We start from the raw sequence: 24,946 nt of genomic DNA on the forward strand, positions 1-24,946 counted from the left end.
ATCCATTCCATATTTGGTTATGATATGAATTGTGAGAGTTATGAAGATAATTAAGCAGGTTTGTGGGGTTGCATTGATGTATTATAATATGCAGAACTTTGGGGATTAGCAAGAACTGAGGCTGCCTATGAATCTTAATGGGCTCTGTAGACTTATTTTCTGTGCAATGAAAGATTTCAAATCCCTATCATAGTGTAATTTTCCAGGTAACTTTTCCAGATGCTCTATTCGATCGCTGATACAGTATTTCTTGTGTTTAATAGCAACCAAGAAAATATGATTATTGGTGCAACTCTTTATAGCCTATATTTGGTCTTAAAATGTAAAAACAAAGGCTGTGGCTAAGAGCATGATTACAGTAAGCACTCAAGATTCAGACTTTAAAGATCATGATTAGATAAAGATCTGACTTTTTTTATAATAAAATAATGGTTGTAGATAGAAAAGGTTTAGGTAAGTATAATTGTTGAAAGCCAAGTGGTAACAAACGAACAGGAGAGATTGGTGCTGTATTTTCAGTTGAGGTTTTAAGTATCAAGGGTAAAAGATTAAAAAAAAGATTTTGTAAGAGCATCTAGGTTATGGTTAAATGTAGTTTGTTTAAAGACATTTCTATTTTGTGTGTATAGGTAAATAGCTTGGCACCACTTCATAGAAAATGGAATAGAATTAACATTACAAAATGTCACAGACAAGGGATTTCATGATAGGGTAGACTTGCACTCTTTCTCATCAATATGTTTCAAGTTAATTTTATAATTAATTGTTATTAGGAATTTCATTAAGGGATAACCGGGAAAAATTACGTAGTCTTAGGTGTTTTATTATAAACTGTAAAGATCAAGGTTTTTCAAAGTCCAAGAACCCCCATCCCTTAAGTCTGGATCTGAGACAGTTTAGTGTGGTGTGAAGTTTGCCAGCTGGAATATGAACACTATACAGCATTATAAGTAATTAAGGTAAACAGATTATTTATTGCCAGCTGGAATATGAACACTATACAGCATTATAAGTTATTTATTGCAGGAGCTTTGCTACAGAAATTTTGCTACAGAATACACTTAGCTTGTTCCTTATTTATATTATTATCTTGTTACTTTAGATTATTTTTTATAAGCTTGATCTTTATTTACATTATTATCTTGTTACTTATTTAGATTGTTTTTTATACTTTTAAATATTAAGAGATTTTAATGTTTTAGTGGAACGTAACACATATTCACAATGCCATGTACCTTTAACAGTAGATGAAAGTATGAAACAAAAAGATATTGAAACAGCCTGATAGAGAGAGAGAAAAATGTTTGTGTAGCACTCTAATTTGATTTGGTTAGGATGGTAATGTGATTCAGTGATATGTTTGTTTTTGTGAATAATATGCCAAGTTGTTATATTTATTTTTCAATTAAACAGTGTCTGTTTAATATACAAAAATCTCCATTTTACTTATGCTAAAACATTAGTATGGCATGTTTTTTTTCCAAGAGTTGAATCATCCACTAGGTGAGGGAATCTTGGGCATCTTTATTTGTGGTGAGTGATTATTCCAACATTAGAGTGAGCCCCTTTTACTTCCTATGCCATAAACAATTATCTACTCAGTTTTTGCAAGATTTTTTTTTGTTATAGCTGCACTTATCTTTTCATCATTTCGTTTTCTCGTTTCTGTATCCAAAATCATTGTCATGATTTTGTAGTAGTGACAGTATATAAAAACATTGTTTTGATAATCATCATTGTTCTGTACTATATTATAAAAAGTGAAGATAAAAGGAAAAAGGCATGATGTCGTTTTATACAAGTCATGAACACTGCATCTTTAAAACGTTAGTTCATTCACTTGAGAGATATCAAAGCAATAGGAAGAACTATTTTATCAATAGAGTTATTAGCATTTTATGTTGACCTACTTTAAATGAGTTTTTGGACAAACCTGGGTTTGCATGTAAATAACTAGCTAGTTACTTAAGCACAGCTGCTGTGGTTTTTTTCTTCTGAATTATTATGACAGTTGCTTCCATCTGAAAAACTAAGTTACATGATTATCCTTTTTTTATTATTTTTAGCAGTTTCATTTGTTTCATCTCCAGACCAATTATAGGACTTGTAATTGGCGTACCTTCTGCACTTTGTATGTACAAAAAAGGGCTAATCATACGTAATAGGTTTGTATGATCAATATTTAATTTTTAAAAATCTTTTCACCACAAACCAATTATTATAGCTATAAGCTCTGGGTTAGTATGAAAAATACTTTGTTCTAAAAAATCTTAATTTTAGTACAGCATACGGTTTTAATTAACCCATGTCAGACAAACAAGCAATACAATATTGGTGACTAAGGAGGTAGTCCTTCATTGTGCAACTTAGGGAAATAAATGAGGGGCTACTCCTCTCAACTCTGCACTTTGTGTTGCAGACTCAACAGTTCCTCCTCTGCTTAAACCAGATGGATGGCACTTACAGTCAAAAGGAAAATGTAACCCTTTTAGTTTTATGTGCTTGAAAATAAGCAGAGAAACTCGGTGTTATTCCTGTTTTCCCAACCTAAAATGAGCAGTTTGCTGGTCACACGAAATTAAGAATACTTATTCAGCCGTGAAACATATTGAAGTGTAGGCCAAATTTTCCCTTTTGTTTTTGTAAAAACTGTTGATTACTTAGCTTCAGAGTTGTATGTTATTTTTTGTAAGTTAACCAGAAGGGGTTCTCTTGAATTTGTTGGTACTGTGACACTAGGTAAATGTGGCTGTAACTGCTATAGGATATAAAGTTTTTGCAGCGGCAAAATGTCTAAATTCCTGCATCAAAAGTAAATACTGTACTGTCAAAATGTCTTATTTTTATGCTGAAAGTAGCCATGTGTTCCCAAGTTTGTTGTTTGGCTTCAGCAAGGGCCTGGGTGCTTGTGATGCTCTTCCTTTCATTCCCAGTGTCGTACAGAAATCCTTAGTTCCTGTTCATGAAGTTTATAGGACTGGTCTTGACTTACTGCTTTTGACCTTGTTAATCATGAGGTCCTTGTTTTCAAACTTAGACAGATGACAATTGATGGACCATTTCTCAGTAATTCTTTGTTAATGAATTTTTAAATAGTAGATTTCAAATAATTGTTGATGGGTACTGTAGTAACTGCAGGAATTTAATCTTGTGTGTTCCCAGGATACCACTATTGGAGTTACTTTATATTATATATATATATATATATATATATATATATATATATATATATATATATATATATATATATATATATATATATATATATATATATATATATATATATATATATATATATATGGCATGTGGTTTTACCCTGCAAACAAACAAACTTATTGCTTATGCTATTCTTTTGGTATTGATCTCATCTGACATTAGACCTGTGGTTGCTGAATTTAAAACAGATGTTTAATGTACCCAAAAAATATTGCAAATTATGGGAATAAGGTTAAATTCTAACAAAGCCTAAAGTATGATTGTTAGCAGTTCTAGGACATTGACTCTCTGACCACTCCAATCTCTTTAGTAACTGTCTCTTAAACAGTATGCAACCTATTCAAAATTCTTGATTAGAAATTCACTTTGAAGAAATGTATCTCTTTTTTCAGTAAAAAAAAAATACTGAGAAAGTCTTTCAAGAACTTTGGAGATCTGTCTGTCCTTACGAAATGTTTCAGTGCTTTTATTCTTCTACATTATGAATATTGTTCCCTTGTTTGGTCTCCAGTAACTGACTTGCATCTGAAATTGTTGGACAGAACTCGAGTTGTATTAAACTCTCTATCTGAGATCTTGTTATTAATCCCATGGCACAGCTTTTTAGTTAACTCATTTGTGTATGCGATTGATTATCCTTTGTATTCAAATCTTTCCAGAATATAACCATCCACCACAAAGTGCTTAGATATGCAGTAAATTCTAAGTTTTTCCTGACTAAATTGTGGAATGATCTTCACAATCCTGCCATTCAATTGTTGGAATTTCAGAAGTTAAAACTTGGTGCAAATGGTTTTTCAGTATATGGGCTGACAGTTCTTTATTTCTCGTCAGTATTTTACTTTATCTAATTTGTTGTTATCTCATTTATTTTTCATTGTTATTTATATTGTTTTTTTTTTTTCATAGTCTATCCTTACATCCCAGTTTCCTTTTCTGTACTGGGCTGGTTTATAGCTTAATTAATGTCATTATTATAATGATAGTAATTAAGCTTATTCATCAATAAATGCATTATTTTAGTGTTTTGCTTTGGTACAAATCTTTATTTTCTCCAGGTTTCATTTGGTTCATCCACTTCAGCGTTAGCTAATTGTGGCAGCAAATGACATTTTCTAGTAAGGAGCATTCTCTAGTGTCAGAATATTAAACTGATGGAATAACTAAGCTTTTTTGTTGTTGTTGAGTATGATTTAGTTTTTGGCGGATACACAATACTGGTCCTTGTAACAGGAGTTAAAACATGTTTGTATTCATAGAATTTGAGGGAATTAAAATATTTTTTGTTAGTGTAAAAAAATATCTCCCACAGCAGTTGCAAAGCAAGTTAATAGCATTTGTAAGAACTGAAAATGAGAATCCCAGTTTGCTCTTAACTTGGTTAGTATCACAGCCATTTTATTTTAAACTTCTATGTATCTTTCAGCATTAACAGCCATTTTATTTTAAGCTTATAACATCTTTTAACATAAGTGTGTGAATGATTTTACTAAAATTATAGTTTTAGTTTACAATTTGGCTATTTTCAAGGTTTCTGATTATTTACTTCTTTTAATTACTAATCTTGTCTAGCAGAACATATTCTTGGATATGAATTGTAATAGATGCTTTATTTTTTTTTTTTTTTTTGCTTGGCAAGACAATGTGCCACAATTGAGATGCTGTGCTAAAGAAACTGGATTCTTTGGTTGACTTCTAGGACCGTGACTACTTTTGAGGAGTTCTGGCAGCTATCCAGACTTTGAAATCAAATCAATTCATCATCTAAAATGATCAAAGGTTAGTGTTATATTAGACAATACCTCTGTGAAAAATGAAAATTGGCTTGTACACAATCAGTGAAGTTTGGATTTCCTGTAATTTTCATAAGTTGTGGATTCTTCTTTGTGTAATTTTCATAAATTGTGGATTCTTCTTTGTGTAATTTTCGTAAGTTGTTGATTCTTCTTTGTGTAGTTTTCATAAGTTGTCGATTCTTCTTTGTGTAATTTTCATAAGTTTTGGATTCTTCTTTATGTGCTTTTCATAAGTTGTGGATTCTTCTTTGTGTAATTTTCATAAGTTTTGGATTCTTCTTTGTGTGCTTTTCATAAGTTGTGGATTCTTCTTTGTGTAATTTTCATAAGTTGTGGATTATTCTGTGTAATTTTCATAAGTTGTGGATTCTTCTTTGTGTAATTTTCATAATTTGTGGATTCTTCTTTGTACCTTTGGGGATACAAACACTATGCCTTTCAGATATGGAGTGTCCTCCTGTGCATGTGCTGGACCAGCTGTTCACTGACTAAACAAAGGTGATACCCAAGTGGAGATGGGAGAGAGGGGATGCCCATTCTCACCCAACTAATGTTACCCACTGCCCTTCTGGCCACAATATGTTTCAGGCATGGATCTTGCATTCAATCTTTTTACGTGTGCTGGCATTTCCTTTCTGTGAATTTTGATAAGTCTTTTTGTGATTTATTTATTCTAAGTGCTTTCTAATGTGACTAGCGCCTTTTTGTGCTTGAAAGTGCTGCTGTTGTATTTTTTTTTTCAGTGCTTTCGTATTTTTTGTTGGTTCTTGTCTGGATGGAGAACGGACTAGACCAGTTATGTCTTAGGTTGAAATTGACCCTGAAACTGTTTTTTCAAGGAAGACAGCAGCTTATAGTGAAGGGCTTATCAGCAGTTGTGTAGTTCTTTGACGTATATACAAAAAATATTAACTTCATACGTGCATAAAGTGCTCATGATCCCCTTAGGTAGTTACTCATTGTTACAATGGTCTTGTTTTTATGGACTGCTGCATTGGAAAAAGGTTTCCAGTTGCTCTAGTCCTTCATGGCAAGCTTCCTTTGATGGGTGTGACTTAGTCTGCGGTTCCTGACTAGACCAGCCCTGTGGTGCAAGGCAAGTAATGACAGTAAAGGAAAGGTAAGAGAGCTGTTAACACTTTTTCATTATCTACCTTCACCTCAACCCCGCTCTCTTTTCCTGCACAGATAGGTGTCAAGATAAGGAGTCTATTCTTTGCCCAAGAAATCTTGATAGGCTTCTTCTATGCACTCTCCTCCTCGGCTTTTCCCAGGTAAGGTTGGCACCACGGTGGCAGCCCACTTACACTCAGGGTCTGCTCCCATCTCATCTCTCAGTGACCTCTTGGGCTCACACTGTCTAGGCTGTGTGGCTTGTTCACCTGGTGCACAAATTTTCCTCTTTCTGACCATGACTCTTAAGAGTCGCACAGAAAGGGGTTTGCGAAGCCTGTTCATTAGTCACATACTCAGTCTGCAGATCAGCTTTTACTACTATCCATAGTTGGACAATCATGGTGGTCAGGTGAGCAGAGCAACTCTCCTGACTGCAACTCCTTTGGGAATGCACAGAGAAAGGTTTGCACAGCCTGCTTGGTGTAGAGTTTTTGTGGCTTGTTCACTAGTCTTATACCAGTTCTACCAATTGGTTTAGTCCTGGTGTTGAGGAAGGTTCTTTCCAGCCTTCTTGAGGTGGCTTTTGGGATGAACCTACATTGTTTTCATGCTTGAGACGTTCACTGTCTTTGGAGTGCATGTGGTCCAAGCAATCCTTCTACAGGAAGAGTTCTTTCTAACTTTCATGAGAACTGGATGATGGGTACATGAGTACCCAATCCTCAAAACTTGGTTAATACAGTACCCTGACTTTGCTTGAGGCAGTATTGTGTGTAAGTTCATGATGCTGTTTCAGACTGGCGATGGCTGTTTCCCAGAAATGTTATATACTTTCTGACTTTAGTTCAGCAATACCCATTAATCACAGAATCACATCTTGAAGGGCATGACTCCCACAGATATTAATTGACTTACATTTCCATCACAGACAGGTGTGTGATCAGTAAAGTCCAATCTGATCTCCAAGCAACAGGTAAAGCACCTGAGCCTTACTGACACTTGGCACTGGAGAGTGCCCTTCAGATGCCCTCTGGGAAGACACTGTTCTGTTACGGTTCCTGTCCTGGCAGGAACAGCCTTCGCAGCCACAACATGTGGTCTTCTGTCACCATGAGGCACCTTGCCACTTCTCCTTTAAGAATGAGTGTTAAGAATGCTTTTTGCATTTCTTTGGTGACAGAAACCATTGTAAGGTTCATTTTTTCTGCTCAGTCTTTTACTACTCCACCTGCAAAGGTGCTCAGCCCTAACTGCAAGGACTACCTCCCTCCTAAGTAGTGAGTCTTTTTATATGAAAGGCATAGTGTATCCCTGAAGAAACATGCTTCATTTTTCCCTTCTGTTTTCCATTCTGATTGTGGGCTGAAAGATCTTCCCCTGGGCACCACCCTTTTTTAGGCAGTATACAGCTGGTCCAGCACAAACTCCGGAAGGATACTCCATATATACAACGTTATGAAAAGCTATGGTTTGTATACCTAAGAAAAATACAAATTGCTTTATACATTTGACAGTTTAGCTGTGGTTGTTAAGTGTTTTCTTCAGATCCTATTTCTTTTCTTATAAATCTTAAGTCAGTTGAAGCCAAAAATGGTAATTGCTTTGGTTAGTGGGGTAATAACAGTGTTGGATGCAAGTTCAGTTGTGAGACAGATGATACTGATAATGATAGTCATGAGGCCTACCAGCTGAATGAGGGCAATTCAGACATTCCTTTTTCACCTAGGTAATGTCACATTGGTTATTAACCTCTTGTAGAAATAGCTTACTTCAGCCTGATGAAATTTCCTGGCAGTTTTCACTCTGGTCATCTACTACTTGTTTTGGTGTCAACATTTGTGGTACCTATTTTGCACAAACCTTGAACACATCCAAGATTGTCAGTTATAATAGTGTGCACCGAGTACACACTGATGCCCGTAGCCTCTGCTGTTTGTTTGAGCCAAACCTTTGCCTTCCAAAACCATGCACTGAAAGTTGATGTCCTTTGAGATGCCACTGTATTTATTCATATGGAAATACAAACAAACCATCACTTTTTTATGCAGGAGACCTCCTTAGGCAAGTTGAATCTCCAGCTGAAAATGCCATAGACAGGGGAGCAATGACTTCTGTCACTCTTAAATGGTCTGGCATGGGATGTAAGACTGATAGGACCCTGTGCCAGAGTGAGATATGTCTGAACTCTCACTCTACAAAGCTAAACTTGGTTTTGGAAACCAAGTGCTGCCCTAATGATAGTGTAGCATAAGTCAGAAGGCAGCTAGTATGTGGGCCAATCATAAATTGATGGGTTCAGATGACAGCTTTACCACTGCCTCTCTCTCCCTCTGTTAAAAAGGAGAGTAGTGTGTGTTGCACCTCATGAACCAAAGCTCTCAAGACAGATGCATGATTATGAAGCACACCTGCATCATGGCCCTTCCAGCATGTACTCCGTCCAGCACATACTCTGCCCGACTGCTGCCTTGCAGAGGGAGGGAGAAAGAGAGAAGCCAGTCATTCAGCCATTCAACCTCCAGCCTTTTACCTTCTGAGTATCTTAAGCATGTTGCTTTTCCAAGTGTGAGAGGAACTTGAAACCACATGACCTGTTCAACAGCCACCACAAGTCTTACAGAGAATGAATCTAAAGACTTCTGGGCAAAAGCCCCAAGATAAAAGGAGGTAAAGGTAGCATGGTGCCGCCAGACATATACCCTCATTACCTGTGAAACTAAGCATTTCTCTGAAAGACTGGGAACAGGCCAACGACTTCGTGAGCTTTCACCCTGACTGAACGACCATCCTCCTCAGATGAACCATATACTTACTTGATCACAAAATGAAGCCACAGAGAAAGGGTGGTCTTGGACACCTTCTTGTGTCTATTGGCACTCCAGACCCATTGACACCAGTCTAAGAGGTCAGGTTTTCATTAGTGTGCCACAGGGCTTGCACATAGCAAAAAGCATCTTATCCAGCTCCCTACTAACAAGTTCTTGAAGGGGTAGAACCAAAAATTCACATATCTCTTGTCCAAAACTTAAGGTTCTGAGTTTTTGCACAAACTCACAGACAACAAACAAGAAGAGAATAATTCCAGTGGCCAAAAAAAGTGCCAGTTTGCCACAGGCAAGTTTGGGCTTCCCCTCTTTCACCTGCCTACCTTCAATTAACCACCTTGTTGCCAAGTTTCAATGACTTTTTCCAGCTTGCACTACGAAATATTCCTAGGAAAAAAAAGCAATGGTTAGTATTTTTTCTAGAAACAAACATGGTTTGCACAATGTATACTGTATACATAAGGCATTATAACTAGAATTTGGTAGAATGGCTAGGTTTTCCATGCAGTTCATATACATTAAGGAACAAATTTTTATCATATTCATTTTATTGAGAAAATGACAACTTGTCTTATTAATCTAATCCCACTAACTCACCTGATTGAGAAAATTATAAGAATTATTAGGTATGAGCTAAACTTCATTTCCTAAGTAAAGTCTTCATTTATCTGAAAATGGTAATATCTGAAACCCAAATTCCATAATTCTGAAATTTCTGAAAATTGTCCCAATCAGACTACTTCACAAAAGATCACTACATACATGAATTGCTGATAACATACAACGAGAGCCCTTCAGTATATAATCAAATATTTTGAACAATTTTTGCTACTCATTACAAAGCCATAAAATATCCATCTGAAAGTCTTGACATCCAGCCCACATAGATTATTTTTCATGTAATGACGACAGTTACATTTTTATTTTTACTACATACTAACGATAGTCATGCAGCTATTGTAACTCACTTTTCTGATTATTTACTTGGCTCCTACAGCCACTGTTTGAGAGCCTGACTATTCCTACACCTTCAAGCATTTGGGGTCTTCACCTAGACTATTCAGGTTCATTGACTTTCGTAACTTGAATAATAAATATTTGCTTTTTTTTCTCTCTCTCAAGGATGCAATACCACCACAACTTCTAAAAATGCCACCTACCTCTTAACACCAAGGTCTTGGTGTGAACTTGTCCTACAACTACTTTACTAAGGTAAAGTAGTTGTAGGACAAGTTTCCTGATGACTTCAACATGACCTGATAAGTCTTCCTGGGCTAGAATATCTATGCTTCAAAAGAACTGCTTAATACTGTATCTAAATCTATGTGAAGTTCCGAAATATCTATACCTTTTAAGGTCAGTGCCTTTATGATACATGAAGATAAAGATTTGTCTCTAATTGGTTAAATTTCTGGGGAAATGATGTGAAAATCAAAGGAAGTTTTAAACTACTGTACAATTAGCTCATTATCTTTCAACTTATGCTTGTGTTCTAGCAAGCAGATTTTTGTTGTACTCTGATTCATCCTCCCATCCTACAAATGTTAATAAGCTCTATTAATTTGGCAAATTAAAGCTTTGCACTACTACATCAAATACAGGTACTGTGAAAAAATGCCATTGGTTACGGTAATCTACTGAATACTGTATGAAAGTTTCCCTCAAACCATACCACAGGGTGAAATTTATGTTACTACTATGAGTATTTGGTAATAAATAATGTTCTACTTGTCAGGCATCCATGGCTCTTCCTCAATAACACTTCTGGAACTGTCAAGTGTCAAATAAGTCATTGCTGATTCATTTCCGTAGAGTTAGCAGAGATAGTTAGTGTGTAGCATTATTTTTCCAATTACTGTGTGATCAGGAACTGGACACTTGTCTCATTACAGTTTCTACAATATTTGTTGACCAATTACTTTGTATTTCAACATTTCAACTTTAAATCTTTATGAGAATGTCTAGTCTTTCATTCCTAAATATCAAATTAATCTAGCTTCATTATTACACTTAAAAATATAATATTACAGGAAATAAATACTTCATTTAATACAAACCCTCAAGATTACAAGCACCATAACTACCAAATACTGAGACAATATGAAAATAGATATCACTATCTTACAAGTACAGTAGTCACAGTTTTCGTTGTAACCCCGTGCCTTTATCAAAAGCTACTCATACACTTTATCGAGCTATTTAAAAATAGTCTGATCAATTACCCTCATACATTTACCATACATAAATACCTTTTTTTAAAATTAAGTACAGACTACCTGTATAAAAGTTACCATGACATCCATGGCCTGAGCAACAAATAAAATCCTTTTCATACACCTGACTGGGAAGGAGCCATAGTTAATTCTTATAACACTACACAATTTCATCTTTTAAGTTACACATAGTAAGGACGACAGACATTAGGTGGATTCAGATGCTTGTTTAGCAACATCCTCCAGGGCAGCCAGCACCACTTGAGGGAAATGATGACGCAACATGAACGGAGAAATGAGTATCTGTGAGAACTGCTTCACCTCGCCCCATTGGTAGTCCCAGTGTCCAGCACTGCCATCACTGTTAAGGATATTGGATAAATGAATAGTTGAAAGACTAAAATATCAAATAACGTTGCAAGAAAATAGCAAACAGTTAATGTTTAAAAACTAGACTGCAAACATGGTAAAATAATAAGTTGCCAAGGTGTAAAGTAATAAGTTGCCAAGGTATCACATGACCTACGTGGTAGCACCACTAAGGAATAACAAAACCACCTGCTGCTGGTCAGTCTAGTGTGATGCTGGAGCCATCTAAATTATGATTGATTGATTGACTGATCATGAAATTTAGGTCTTGAAGACCAAGCGCTGGAACCCATCAGGATTATTCAGTGCCATAATGAAGGTGAAATATATAAATTAATGATATGAGGTACCAGCCTTTGTGAACTGCATGGCAATCTCTCTACATTACCAAATATCTGGCAATGTGCCTTGCATGTCCTCAAGATTTTGACAAAATTTGCTTAAAGGGTTTTTTTCTAAAACCTGATATTCAGTGCTGGTTGAAAACTGGACTGTCATATAGGGTATGATTAACTGTGTGTTTCCTGGAATTAGGTCATGTAAGTTATTCATCAAATACCCATAAGTTAAACAAGTGTGTACTGTATTACTTCAATTTGGCACTCATTTGGATCAAATGTCTTTTGGCAATCAGATTCAACATTCCACACAGCCAACTCAAAGGTTTCAGACAGTAATTACCATATTTTATAGTTTGAAAACTGATCAGAGGTAACCATGCTTAAATTCACAAGAGACTTTGATATTAAGACTTTCATAGCATAAACATACTATTAAACTTGTAAGACTTGCACATTTTCCAATCCACATGGCATCTAAATGGCTTAGGGATGGAAAGAATCCCTCAAATCTCAATTTAAAAAAAAAAAAAAAAAAAAAAAAAAAAAAAAGCTCAAGCTATTTTAAACTATCTACAGTATTCACTACTCAGCATATAAGCAAAGCTGGTGGAAATGGAACTGTATCATCAAAATCAATCTGGTGAAGAGCACACAACAGAAACCGTTGTATGTCTTTTGTAGGAAGTAACAAAACAGAACAATGGCAAAAAGTAAAAAAAAAAAAAAAAAAACTCGTATAAACTAATGTTACGCTAACTAACTTATTAAGGTTTCAAAACTACAACACATCTATGAGGGCAAGATCTATGCAACAATGCGAGAACACTGAAGACAAAGGTTGGCATTCGGCATACGATTTAAAAAAAAAAATGGTTGAGACAACTAGCCACGACATAAAGATTAGAAACTGCATTACTCACCCCTCTTCCTCTGAAACACTAGGTATGCAATACAAAACTCTTCCTGGCAGGAACATTGGCACCTCAGTATGCCTGGGAACTTGGGACCGTCGGTCTTCGTTAGAAAACACAACCTGGACGTCATCTAAAGACTCCTGCAAGTTTAAAAGGCTAAATTAAACTCCGACTTGCTCTGGCCTTTAAGGCAGAGAAAACAACCAATATGTACAGCTGTAACTCCTGTAAGCTTTGAAACTATTTTAAAAAGTTGTTTTATATAAAATATAATTTTCATCTATAACCACCAACGGCAAGTTAAGACCACCATCAAATATCTGGTAAATGTCATTGCAACCACCACAACTGTCAAACAAGCCAGTCATCAAACATCTGGCATATGTAAAGAAAATCATTTGGGTTTCCATACACAATTTTCCTTCCAGAAACCAGTGTTTCCTGATAATTTACTTTTTACTCCTTACTAAGAAATGCTTTCAAATTACACAAAAACTCTGAAAAGAAAAGTTTTGTATGCATGATGAAAATTTTTCTAATGTAGGCAAGAATAAAACCTTTCCTTCATCAATACCAGAACTGTACTACCACCATAATACATATAAAACTTAGTAAGGTAGTAAAACAGGCCATCATCCAACTCATATATCAAGCATCTATTGCCTCTAATAACTTCTCATCTAAAGGCTTTGTACTTGCAAAAAAGCCTATTGGTAACAATGCACCCTTCACCTTGTACATTCCACAAACACTTGCTCTTCCTGAATATTCATGTTTTGTTCTACCACAAAATTTCCATCTATCAACCCAACAATTTCTAGGTCTCTTTATCCTCCTTCCATTTGAGCTTATGGAATTACAATAAGTTATCTTCCCCTATTCTCACCTTGTCCAGATCATTAAAAAACATTTCTATCTAAGGTAGTCCAAATCATTAAAAAACATTATCTAAGGTAACATGAGATTAATGCTCATGTCAAAAATTGAGGTACATTATGTATAAAATGTATGCTGAAATATGTTGAACCCCAGCTGATGATAGCCAAAACTGGGTTGACTAAAAACAGTAATCATAAAACTATCACATCACTTAGTTCAATTTTTATTCATATAAAGTCACTTATATTTCATTAATACTCAACACATTCCACACCACCTTCTTTCGTCTACATTCAGCAGCTTTACTTTTGTAGAGAATAACTGCTCAACATTCCAGCTTTTGTCTTCAAACAGGACCTCGTTACCTACATTACTTTTCTGTGCCATCCTGTTCTCAGACAGACTCCCATAATCCTATGATTGTCTTTTTTTAACTTCCTGTTAGCATGTATAAAACTGCCTAAGTTTGAAATTCATTGATGGCAAAGCATTTTATAATTGAAGTTGATGTATGATCTACAGTTTGGGAATGTCTATCAAACTATTTGTAGCTGATACACTTGTAGTTATTGTCACCTCATTATTCCCTTTCATACATAAATAAGTAGGGATTCAACATAACAATATTTATACATACGTACTGTATTTCATAATTTTTGACATGAATATTTAACTTGCTATACTACAGTATTCTTTAGGACAATCAGCCCTCAAAAGCTGCAGTAAATTATAAATTTTTGTGATAAAATCATTTTTATTCACTTTAATATGGGCAATAATTCTTGTGAGAACAGAGGCATTGCTTAATTAGGAGTTGTTAGTAAAAATAATTTTTATTCACTTTAATGTGGGCAATAATTCTTGTGAAAACAGACGCATTGCTTATTAGGAGTTGTTAGTAAAAATAATTTTTATTCACCTTAATATAGGCAATAATTCTTGTGAAAACAGAGGCATTGCTTAATTAGGAGTTGTTAGTATAAGAAAAAATAATATGAACCTTCATTGTTTACATGTTCTAATTTATGTTTCTAAGCCCACTCATATGTATGCATGATCCAAGGGACTATTATGATAAACTTATTGAAGCAAAAGCTCTTAGCTCTCATGAAAAAAATAACAGATATGTATACGCTGATTATGAAGATGACTGAGCAAATGGCATTTTGTCCTGAGGAAGTCACTTACCTGTATTTAAACTGCAATTCATATAGTAACCAGGTCAGGTGGAGTAAGTGAATAAATGAATTATGAAATTAGTGGTTCACCTCTTTTGGGTATTTATTTTTCTGATTTATGACCTTCACAGTTATCAAGATGAATGTTGTGAATGGAGGGCTAAGTCCCATAAAATAAAATGTTGGCTGTATATAGTACTTGCATCAATACATACAGTTCCACTAATAAAGCTAAAGCAATGGATCCATGCACTACTAAGATATGGCACTGCTATAAAATTTAATGCTATTGGAAACAGATTCACCTACTTACCAAAATAAAAAAAAATCCAAACTTACATAACCATCCATAAGATTTATAAAACTTAAAATTCAAATGTCCATTAATCTACCAGTAAGCAATAAAACTAGGCCATCTAAAATGACGTAATGTACTAAGTATGAGGGCATACTAGGATGTGTTTGTGTTCTCAAACTGTTCCTAGAACCATATTTCTGTTGTCTGAAGCTTCAAAATTGGTTACAGATATCCTACCAAGCCCCTGTGATTTTATCAGACTTAAAAAATATTGATAGATTTTCATTGACATTAAAGAAAATGTTTTAATATTTCTGCATTGTAGAGTAGAAAATTTTTTATAAAATCTGCATTCTAAAGTATACAGAAAATTTTTAAAAATCTGCTTGGTAAAGTAGACAGAAAATACAAGTCTATAAGGCAGTGAACATTTAAAATAGTTTACAAGATCACCTGAAAGATAACAAAATGGCAACTACAGTAAAGTAAATATTTCAAGTGACAGATAATGACAGACAGGTGAAAGAAGCATAGATGGAGGGCTGAACCATCAACATAAGCATACACAGGACAGTGGATAAGAAGAGACCCAAGGATTGACAATTCTAGAAATGCAAATTCGAACATTATTAAGCAGTTACAGATCACAAAAGAAATTAACCAGGAGTTGAGTCACACAGTTTGGCCAAAGGGGCCTTATGCTAAACTCTGTCAAGCCTCTTTAGAAATGGTGTGAGCAATGACAAGTGGGTTAGTAGTACATGATAAAAAAACTGACCACACAGAAATATGACAGCAAAGCCAAGTCCCTAATATATCTTGCTTTTCAGAAAAAAATGATCATGATGATGATCATATGGGATGAGTAAAAAAATTGAATGGGACTAAAAGATACTAGTACGTAATTAAATTTTATGCTCACAAATAGAATGCTCTTACTTGACGTTGCATGACCGCTCATTCTCTCACATTGGAACGAATTGTGCCAGAGTACAAGCTGGACCCGAAAGAGTACTGGTAAATGGCTCTAGGAGCCCCTATTTCATGGTGTAAGATGCAATCCCTCATCTCCTCTTATAACAAGGGGTGGGAGGCAAGGTAGAGCCTTTATCCAAACCCAGGTATTACATTGTCCACAGGAAAGGCTACTGACCAAAAGTTCCCTGTCTCCACAGAGGCAGGGCAGGGGAACCAAGTTCTTCTGGTCCATAACATGCACAGTGAGGATTGAAGGAAGCATCACCCCGCCCAGAGGGCAGTGCCAGGAGAGCAGCACCCGTGACATTACTCTGGATGGAAACACTCCATTCTATCCACAAAGATACTTAGCCTTACCTCTCTCTTAAGCAGCAAGTCTCCATACACAAAAGGTGAAGTGTTTCTACTGTATTACCATACGAACAAATGGCAAACATTTAACGTATGTAATTTTAATTTTACCTAGGTACAGTACTATACAAACCTCATCCTTCCATGCTGGGTAACCCACCTTGTTTCCCTTGCCTCAGTTTCCCCTTCAGTTTTTTATACTGAATATGGCATGATTTGTATACCTAGGAAATTACTTTAAAAATTTGGCATATTTAAATTTATGCTACCTCAGTATTAGTTGACAATAGTCATCAACACACAAAAGCAGTCTTGTCTTTTCCTCTGGTGAGTCTCCTTCACTAAAAAGATGCACTGTAATCATTATTATTCACATGGAAGGGAGACAAGCCAAAATATCTAAAGTGTACTTTACTGTACTGTTCTCTTTCTCCTGAAATCAACAATTCCAGCAAAAATTTATTATTTTCTATTTTTACTTTATATTTTCTACTCTTGCTTCTTAGTGCAACAGTGGGATTTTCTCCCAGTTCCACCTTCAGATCATTGTACTTCATCTTTAATTTCAGGCTCTCTATCTCGCTGCCCAACCACTCCAACTCCCTCGTTTCACTATCCTAATTGCGGCAAGGCTCTAAGTGCTCCAGTGCATGGCTTTACAACCTGAACTTCCTGATTCATCACCATATTCACATTTTGTGTACAGTACAGTGATATGGGAATACAGCTACCAGATCAGCTGAGCTGGGAGGATGAAACTTGCTATACAATTGATGGTTTTGTATGACATACGAGTTCTGTGTTATAAAAAATCATTGTCATTATGTTTCATAACCCCATCATTCATGTATATGCCTGAATCACAATTCAGATGGGAGAACAGAGTTCCAGACTACCCCAAAAGTGTATATATCTGTAGGATCTAGGACAGCATTTGGAGGGTATGAGTCAAGGACCTGTTTGTGTCAAAAAAGTCACTTTTACTTAATAACATTTTCTGACTTGAAGCATGAACCCACTCACTTCTCATGTAACATGAAAGTAGTAACTCACAAGATTGGCAACCTTGTGATGATACAAATGCAAAATGAAGTTTAGTACATTAACTATTTAAAACATTTTAAAATACTGAAAGTACAGTATTATGAATTAAGAAATGATTGATCTCAAAACTTTCAAGAAAAACTGGATAAATCTACATTCCAATGTGCTTTCAGCTACCTAAGTCAGGAATCATATGCAACTTCCAACACTGGTACACTAAAATGTATACTGGCTCCTCCACTAAACAAGCTATTTCAGATTCCAGGATTATAAGGAGCTTAGTAATTAAGGTGGTAATGTAACTACAGAATACTTTAAAACAGTATTTTATAAATCTCTGAAAGTGAAGACACATCCTAATCCCATACACTGTATAGTATATTCAAAAGTTAAAACCATATTGAATTTATGCCAGTCTAGTTTTCACTGGTGCTTTATCAATTCATTTTAACAGTTTTAATGCTTCAATTCTACCCTAAACCTTCCAAAATACACTATTATATTTCACAGAAACTGGACAGTTGGGAAAAAAAAAAGATAAAAAGAGATGAATAAAACCACTGTAATATGAAAGAAGCAATACATCTGGACTGAAAAGATACTATAAGCTATTTTTATACCATCTACAATGTGCCACTTAAGGCACACCGTAAGCAGTACCCCTTGTGAAAGCAGTGCTAGAAAAAATAGGAAAACGTCGCTAGATCACAGAGGCTGTAAACTGAGAGCACACAGTGCAGAAAAGTATGTTATGAATAACAAAAAAAATTCCTACCATGATAAGTGCTTGAAAAACATTAAAGAATAATGCTCATATGTTACCACATCAGGAATGTCAAAAGTACTACAGAAGACACTGCATTGATGAAATAATTGGAACACCTGAAAATAAATGGGTGTGGACAAAAAAAGATTAAAGATAAAATATTTGAAATATAACTTTCTCTTGTGAATATGGTGTTAAATCCCATCTAACATGGATATTAAACCTATACTCCAATTATGGGGCTTCATGATGCATGTATAACTTCTACTACTCTAAGCAGAAATATGGGCAATGACAAAGAATGCAGAGGATATTCTGAAAATGTTTAACAACAGAATACTAAGATTCATGGTCAAGATGTGGCAGGAAGCTCATATTACAAATGAATAAGTTGCAGAGAGATATAGGTTTCCATCAGCTGCTAAAGACTGACATATTAAAGAGATGTTTGAACATGTGATAAGGAACAAGCCAGAAAAGCAGAAGATATGGAACTAGCAAGACCACGTCCAAGTAGAAATGTCAAGAGAATAATGAAAAATAGGCATCAATACAGACCAACCAGACTGGAATTCAAAGAAAAATTACACAGGACAAAAGTTACTGGAAATACCTCATTTCATACCTAACCCCTGTTCAGGGTATATCTGGTGGAAAATTTTTAAAGAGAATGATCGAGGGTTCATTTCACTACCTATCAACAAATAAAAAATGATAAACAATGCTTTGTGTAAAATCCAAGTACAACTGCTCAGTGATAAAAATTGTTTTTATTTGAAAAAATTTAGCTTTAAAACTATAAAGCCTAGAAGCAAAATCTATGTTCCACGCACGTTTTAGTGGCCTTTCTGTGCAATGGAATAGCAGTGTTACTTAACACCAGTTATGTTCAACTGTGTACAGTACCTTGACTACACATTTCATGTGATCAAGCATACTTCTACATTGCACAGGTTCTATTATATGCCAACTTCTGTGAAAATATATAACTAAAAATCCATCTGCTGTATGTCAGACATTCTGCATAAAGAAAAACCCCAAAAATCTCATGATTAATTAGGCACAAGAAAGAAGAATAATTTGCAATTCAAAGTAAAATACAGTCAATTTAATACTTTAAGTTTTTTCTGTACTGCCAACTGTCATAAACATATATAAATCTCTACTGTAATTAGTTTCTCTGGTGTTAATAAAACTATAAATATGATAACCATCATATGCAAAACAATATTAAAAAATATTTCCAGTGAATCTGTTCCAACACTTGCAAAGTGTTACACTAATAGTATTTTTACTTAGCAGTACAACTGTTATAATACAGAACTTGACTTGCGATAACCTAACATAAAAATCCAAAAGCCTTTTTAACTACTGTAAAACATACTGTACACTATATATTCACCTGCTCTTCATGAAATCCAAACACAGGGTTGATCTTAGTGAACAAAAACAAATAGAAAATTAGAACATATTTAAAACATAAAATGTAGATAAACAAATTAAGTTCTTTTATCATAAACAGTGCAAGACCCATTAATAAAAAACTATCCTTTAAGGAATTACTTAATTCAGAGCAACGGTCATGCTTGGACAGGTAAACAAAATATAAAATATGCAGATTACAAAAGTTTAGTATGAAAGACAAAACAAAACAAATAGAAGATGTAATAATTGCACTCAACTTGTGGACATTATAAAGTTGAGGATAAAATTATCGGTGCTACTTTGGCGTGTTATCCACGCGTTACCTACTCCGAGGCACTAGTACTAAACATGTCGGAAGCTCCTTGGGATGCCTTTTAGTACTAGCCCTCGGGGATCAAAGTATTATATACAACCATTTCTATAATGTGTGGTCGACAAATTGTATGAATAAACCATATCTTCGCATGGCCATCTACTTTACACTTACCATACAGTATTTAGTACTAGCACCTCGGAGTAGGTGATGCGTAGATAACAACCAAAGTAGCATCAAATTCTCACTGCTTATTAAAGAAAAAACAAAGCTATCATAACTTGAGGGGATGAATTGCATGAGCTGAACTCAAAGTGTACTGCAATCATTTTTCATGGTCTTCTCTTCTTGACCACTGGCATTCAATATTTTGTGAAATAATTCATCATTTACAAATGTGAACCTGAATATCATTATGTTACTATGTTGCAAAGTACCTTAAGTATACCAGAGTCTCCTACTTCCTGACTGATAAGGCTAGCCCGAAACAATTTCCTTTCAGATAGATGAGGGTGAAAATAAAGTAAGAGAAAGTCAGTGACGTACAGTTAAGCCAGTATGGGAAGAATCTAAAGAGAACATAAAAAGTTTAGGGCAGAAAGTAATGATGCTGCAAAGAACCTTTAGTACTGCCCATGGTGCAACATGGGCAGTAATGCCTATTGGGTACATTAAAAAAATGGGACTTCACTCATCAGACACCTAGAAACAAGACTTCTTAACCTTCCAATGCAAGATGACAAGAAAGAAGTACTGGTACCTCATGTTACAGGCAAATGCATTGTAATTCTAATTTCAGATAAACCAAGAAAACTAACCAGACTCACTTCACTGGTACTTCTTTTTATGGGGCAAGGTCAAACTAAATACAATCAAATAAATTTTCCTTCTGTGATACTTACACAGCATCACAACTAAAAATTGTAGAAATGTTTTCTATAGTTAATTCATTCTTTCTATTCAAACCTCCAATGCATAATTAAGAATCATTCAATATAAAATTAATATTTATTACTATATAGGCCTCTCTGGTAAAAGGGAGTGTAAATGGTTTTATTTTTCTTGCTCATTTCCCAATTAAGAACACAACATAAAACCTGACACAACCATGGAAAAAGAATACAAATCAAGTGACTAATTCCTGCTTTTGGAAAAGTTTGCCTTTCAACTCCAGCAACTTGTTACAAAACATTTTGCCAAACAGTGCATGAGGGTGATAAGTCACTTCCAAACTAATATGCAAAAACATACAATCAAATTACGGCAAACTGCAGGTACTCGAGTGGGAGACAATATGGTATCTCTGCTTTCCTGTCTGACTGGATATCAATATAGTTGGCAATAAAGATCCTCATGGGGTCTTCTGCCTTTAGGATAATGTCCGCTGAAAGGTAACGAATTATGTGATATGTGTGAAAGCCCAAAAACTTTGATTACCTATGAATAAAATGACAGCTATATCTGGAAAACAGTTGGCTGCAAAGTGCTCACGTAGTAAATAGCTATGACACAACAAAAGGGCAAAGATGGGCTGATTTATCTCCATCTCCATACTTAACTACAGTACCAACTACATCAAACATTCTGAGAGTATCATTAATACAATACATATCCCATATTGGCACCCAACCAATTTCTCTCAAATAACATTCCAATTAATGGTATGCTGAAGACAACAGTATTGTAGTTCTTGCAAAGAACCTAACAATTTTTTTGTGAAATACAAATGCCTCAAATGGCAACTAGTTTTAGTATGAAAGTAATCATGTTAAATGAAATGTTTTCATTTAGGGAGTAAGCAAGCCAATTACTATGTACCTCTTACTGTTCAATAGGTGTGTACAAAATCGACAGAATTTGGACCTAACACTTTACATTTCAGCAATGTCCTTACATGAAAACAAGTGTAAGTGTACTCAAGAACAAACATATGGATAACCTGCCTTCATGCAAAACTGTGAATAATGGTCCATCTTTGTACTAAGTTCGACTGTAATACCTTCAATTGCTTTGGAAAATTACGATGACACGGTGTGACAGAAACTGAAAAAACATTAGCCAAAGCTGTAGTCCCCCAACTTTATTGGTAAGAGGAAAAAAAGTACACTATAGAAATAGACTAAAGCCTCCCTTCATGTACATCTTTAAATGACTGCCTACCTTTGAGCCAAAATTGACAAACTCCTTCAATCACATACGAATCATCACAATGACAAGGGTGACAAACATATTGATGGACTATCTTCTTTCACGCATACATCTAAGTATGATGGTCTACATTTGCAACAATTTTGACTGAAACCTCTTCAGCTAAAGGAGTGGCAATGACAAATTAGGTGTGACAAACACTCGGACAGACAAAGGAAGTTCCAAAAATTAGATAAATGTGACTGAAAACTGACAGACAAGCAAATGAATGATCTCCCTTCATCCACATTTGTACATGATGGTCTATCTTTGCACTAAATTTGAGAGAAATCCTTTCAACTGTGTAGAAAGAGTTGTGCTGACAAGGTGAAATCTCCTTAAATGAATATAAATCCACGATAACAAAAAGCATCACGGCACACTGATAAACATATGGATGGAATACAAGAAGGGAAAACTCTAGTCCACAACGTTCGGTAGGAGAACAATTTGCTTTGCATTGTTTAGCTACTCCTTTTGTCTCTTCCTATCAAGCTGCTCCAGTTTTCACCTCTCATTGATGTTTGGAAACATATTTGAACATTACTGTAACATACAGTAACAACACTTAGATGCTTATATGAAACGGCACTTTTAGAAAGGTAAACCTCTCTCTCAAAAATTCATTTTTCATATTGGCGGCTTCCAAAGCCAGATCTCTGAGGCAATTACAAATGAGCATTTATACCAAAGCTAGCATAAATCTTTACTTTTTATTACATGTGCTCAATGAATATTCAATAAAAAGTAAAGATTTAAGCTAGCTTTGGTATAAATGCTCATTTGAAATTTACTTCTGGTGATAGATATTCATTTCTCGTTATAATGTAGTTCGGATTCCACAATAAGCTGTAGGTCCCGCTGCTAGGTAACTAATTGGTTCTTAGCCATGTAAAATAAATCTAATCCTACGGGCCAGCCCTAGGAAAGCTGTTAATCAGCTCAGTGGTCTGGTTAAACTAGGGTATACTTAACTTATTTAACTCAACGAATTTTGCGTGCCTTTTTCACATAACACACATACAACATAAGTCTAAGATAATACAGATAGAGAAAAATACTCCAATATAAGAAAAGCATCTCAAGAAACTAATTACAGTACTGTTAATATTATTCAAAGATTTACCACCACATCACAAAAATGAACCCTGACTAATGAACCTGAAGTCTGACATTGGAAACTAAAACGACATTGGAAACTAAAACTTTCATTTCAACCAAATGCTAAGTGGGCAACAGGGTAGACATGCATTTCTTCCCTTATAAAATCCTGATTAAAATATCTGGTTATTTTTGCAAGAAATTTCATCTCAAATAAAACATTACATTAAAGAGACTAATTTGTATGATAAACTCTTTAAAGAACTGGCTTTATAATTCCTTCTTAAAATACCAAATTTCAAAAAGTAATTCGTATTTTTCATAGGCTAAGAACCTATGCTTTCATAATGGAGTTTCTTGTGCAAGGCTGTCACGGACTGAACTAGAAAAACAAAATCCTACCAAGTAAGCCTAAGAGTCACTCGTGACCTGAGCCAACCTTACTCTTCCATTTTGTTCTTGGCTGTTTCTTGGTTTATTGATGATACTGAAGAGAAAATTTAAATACAAAAGTGACAAGAGCATAAATTATAAATAAGTTGGAAACCTCTGAGCTAATGAAAAATTGATTTTGTTCAAAACAAAAGAAAAACTAACCTTCATGGGCATACCTTGTATTATCCATAGGTGGAACCAAACATCATTTGGTGGTAAAATGACTTTTCCAATCTGCATTTATACATTATCAAAACAACATATACAGTACATGACAAAGGTCACTGGATACCAAAGTGCAATCAAATCATAAGCTCAAGTGCACCTGTTCTGTGTATGTTTTATTCTTATTTGATTTTTATTTTATAGTTTAAACTTTAAAGTCTCATGCTATGTCAACCTTTTGCCTATCAACACAACATTCCTATCAATACAATATTCCTACTATATACAACAAATTTCAGAGTAAAAAATTACTCTGCCTACAGCCAAATTCAAAACTCAAAACCACAAGACATTGCAGAACCACGAGCACAACCACGAAAGTGAAAATATGAAGAATCCAGTGACATCCATGAATGTCACAATTTACTTATATATATAAAAAATAGAGCCAACACACTGAAGCCATGATAGGTGCTAATGAATAATAAGAAATCTCTGACAACTGATGTAAATTATGCACCTAAAAGAGATGTGAGGACCTTCGCTTCAAGTCATCTTAAAGCCACTTCACTGAAAAATTTGTGTCAAAGTTTTGAAAGCAAGCAATTGTTAAAAAGCAAAATTACAAAAAAATTCAAGAAAGTCAATTTATCAAGCAAGAGCAAATATATGGCTTTTTAAAGTAAAGTGTTTGTCAGTTTCTGCAGAGCAAAAATATGATTTCCAAGTTTCAATAATAACAAACAGATGAAGATATGTCAATAGGAATATATCAGTAAATTTTTTACCAAACAATGTTCAAATTTTATAGATAAGTAGTAGTAATCAACTGATACACAAGAAAGGAAAATTTATTATAATAAAACCTAGATAGAAAATGTGACAATCAGACAGTTACTCCATAAGGTGGTTCTACTCCTTGTACATTAAAAATCAACCAACTGATACTACTTGAGGTGCCATTCAGTTAAGCATTTCGTGGACGGAGGGAAAGTTCAAACATGACATAAGAAAAAGCTTGAATAATTTTAGTATA

At 34.9% G+C, this 24,946-nt stretch overlaps 1 protein-coding gene across 9 annotated transcripts in view; it reads right to left on the minus strand.

The window, feature by feature from the left end:
* Window positions 1–9,483: 9,483 nt before the first annotated feature.
* The window catches only part of LOC136842781 (diacylglycerol lipase-beta-like), a 48,161-nt gene continuing 32,698 nt past the window's right edge, over window positions 9,484–24,946 (minus strand). For 8 of the 9 annotated variants that reach the window (XM_067110613.1, XM_067110608.1, XM_067110617.1 and 5 more), the window contains 2 exons: window positions 12,797–12,930; window positions 9,484–11,527 (listed from right to left, as the gene is read on the minus strand). In XM_067110613.1, coding sequence (XP_066966714.1) covers window positions 11,374–11,527; window positions 12,797–12,930 — 288 coding nt within the window. In that variant the 3' untranslated portion in view covers window positions 9,484–11,373. Of the gene's footprint in view, window positions 11,528–12,796; window positions 12,931–19,686; window positions 19,720–24,946 lie in introns of all 9 variants that reach the window. The other variant, XM_067110612.1, reaches the window with a different exon arrangement.

The sequence above is a fragment of the Macrobrachium rosenbergii genome, chromosome 10 (genome assembly GCF_040412425.1).
Source record: "Macrobrachium rosenbergii isolate ZJJX-2024 chromosome 10, ASM4041242v1, whole genome shotgun sequence".
NCBI lineage: Eukaryota > Metazoa > Arthropoda > Malacostraca > Decapoda > Palaemonidae > Macrobrachium > Macrobrachium rosenbergii.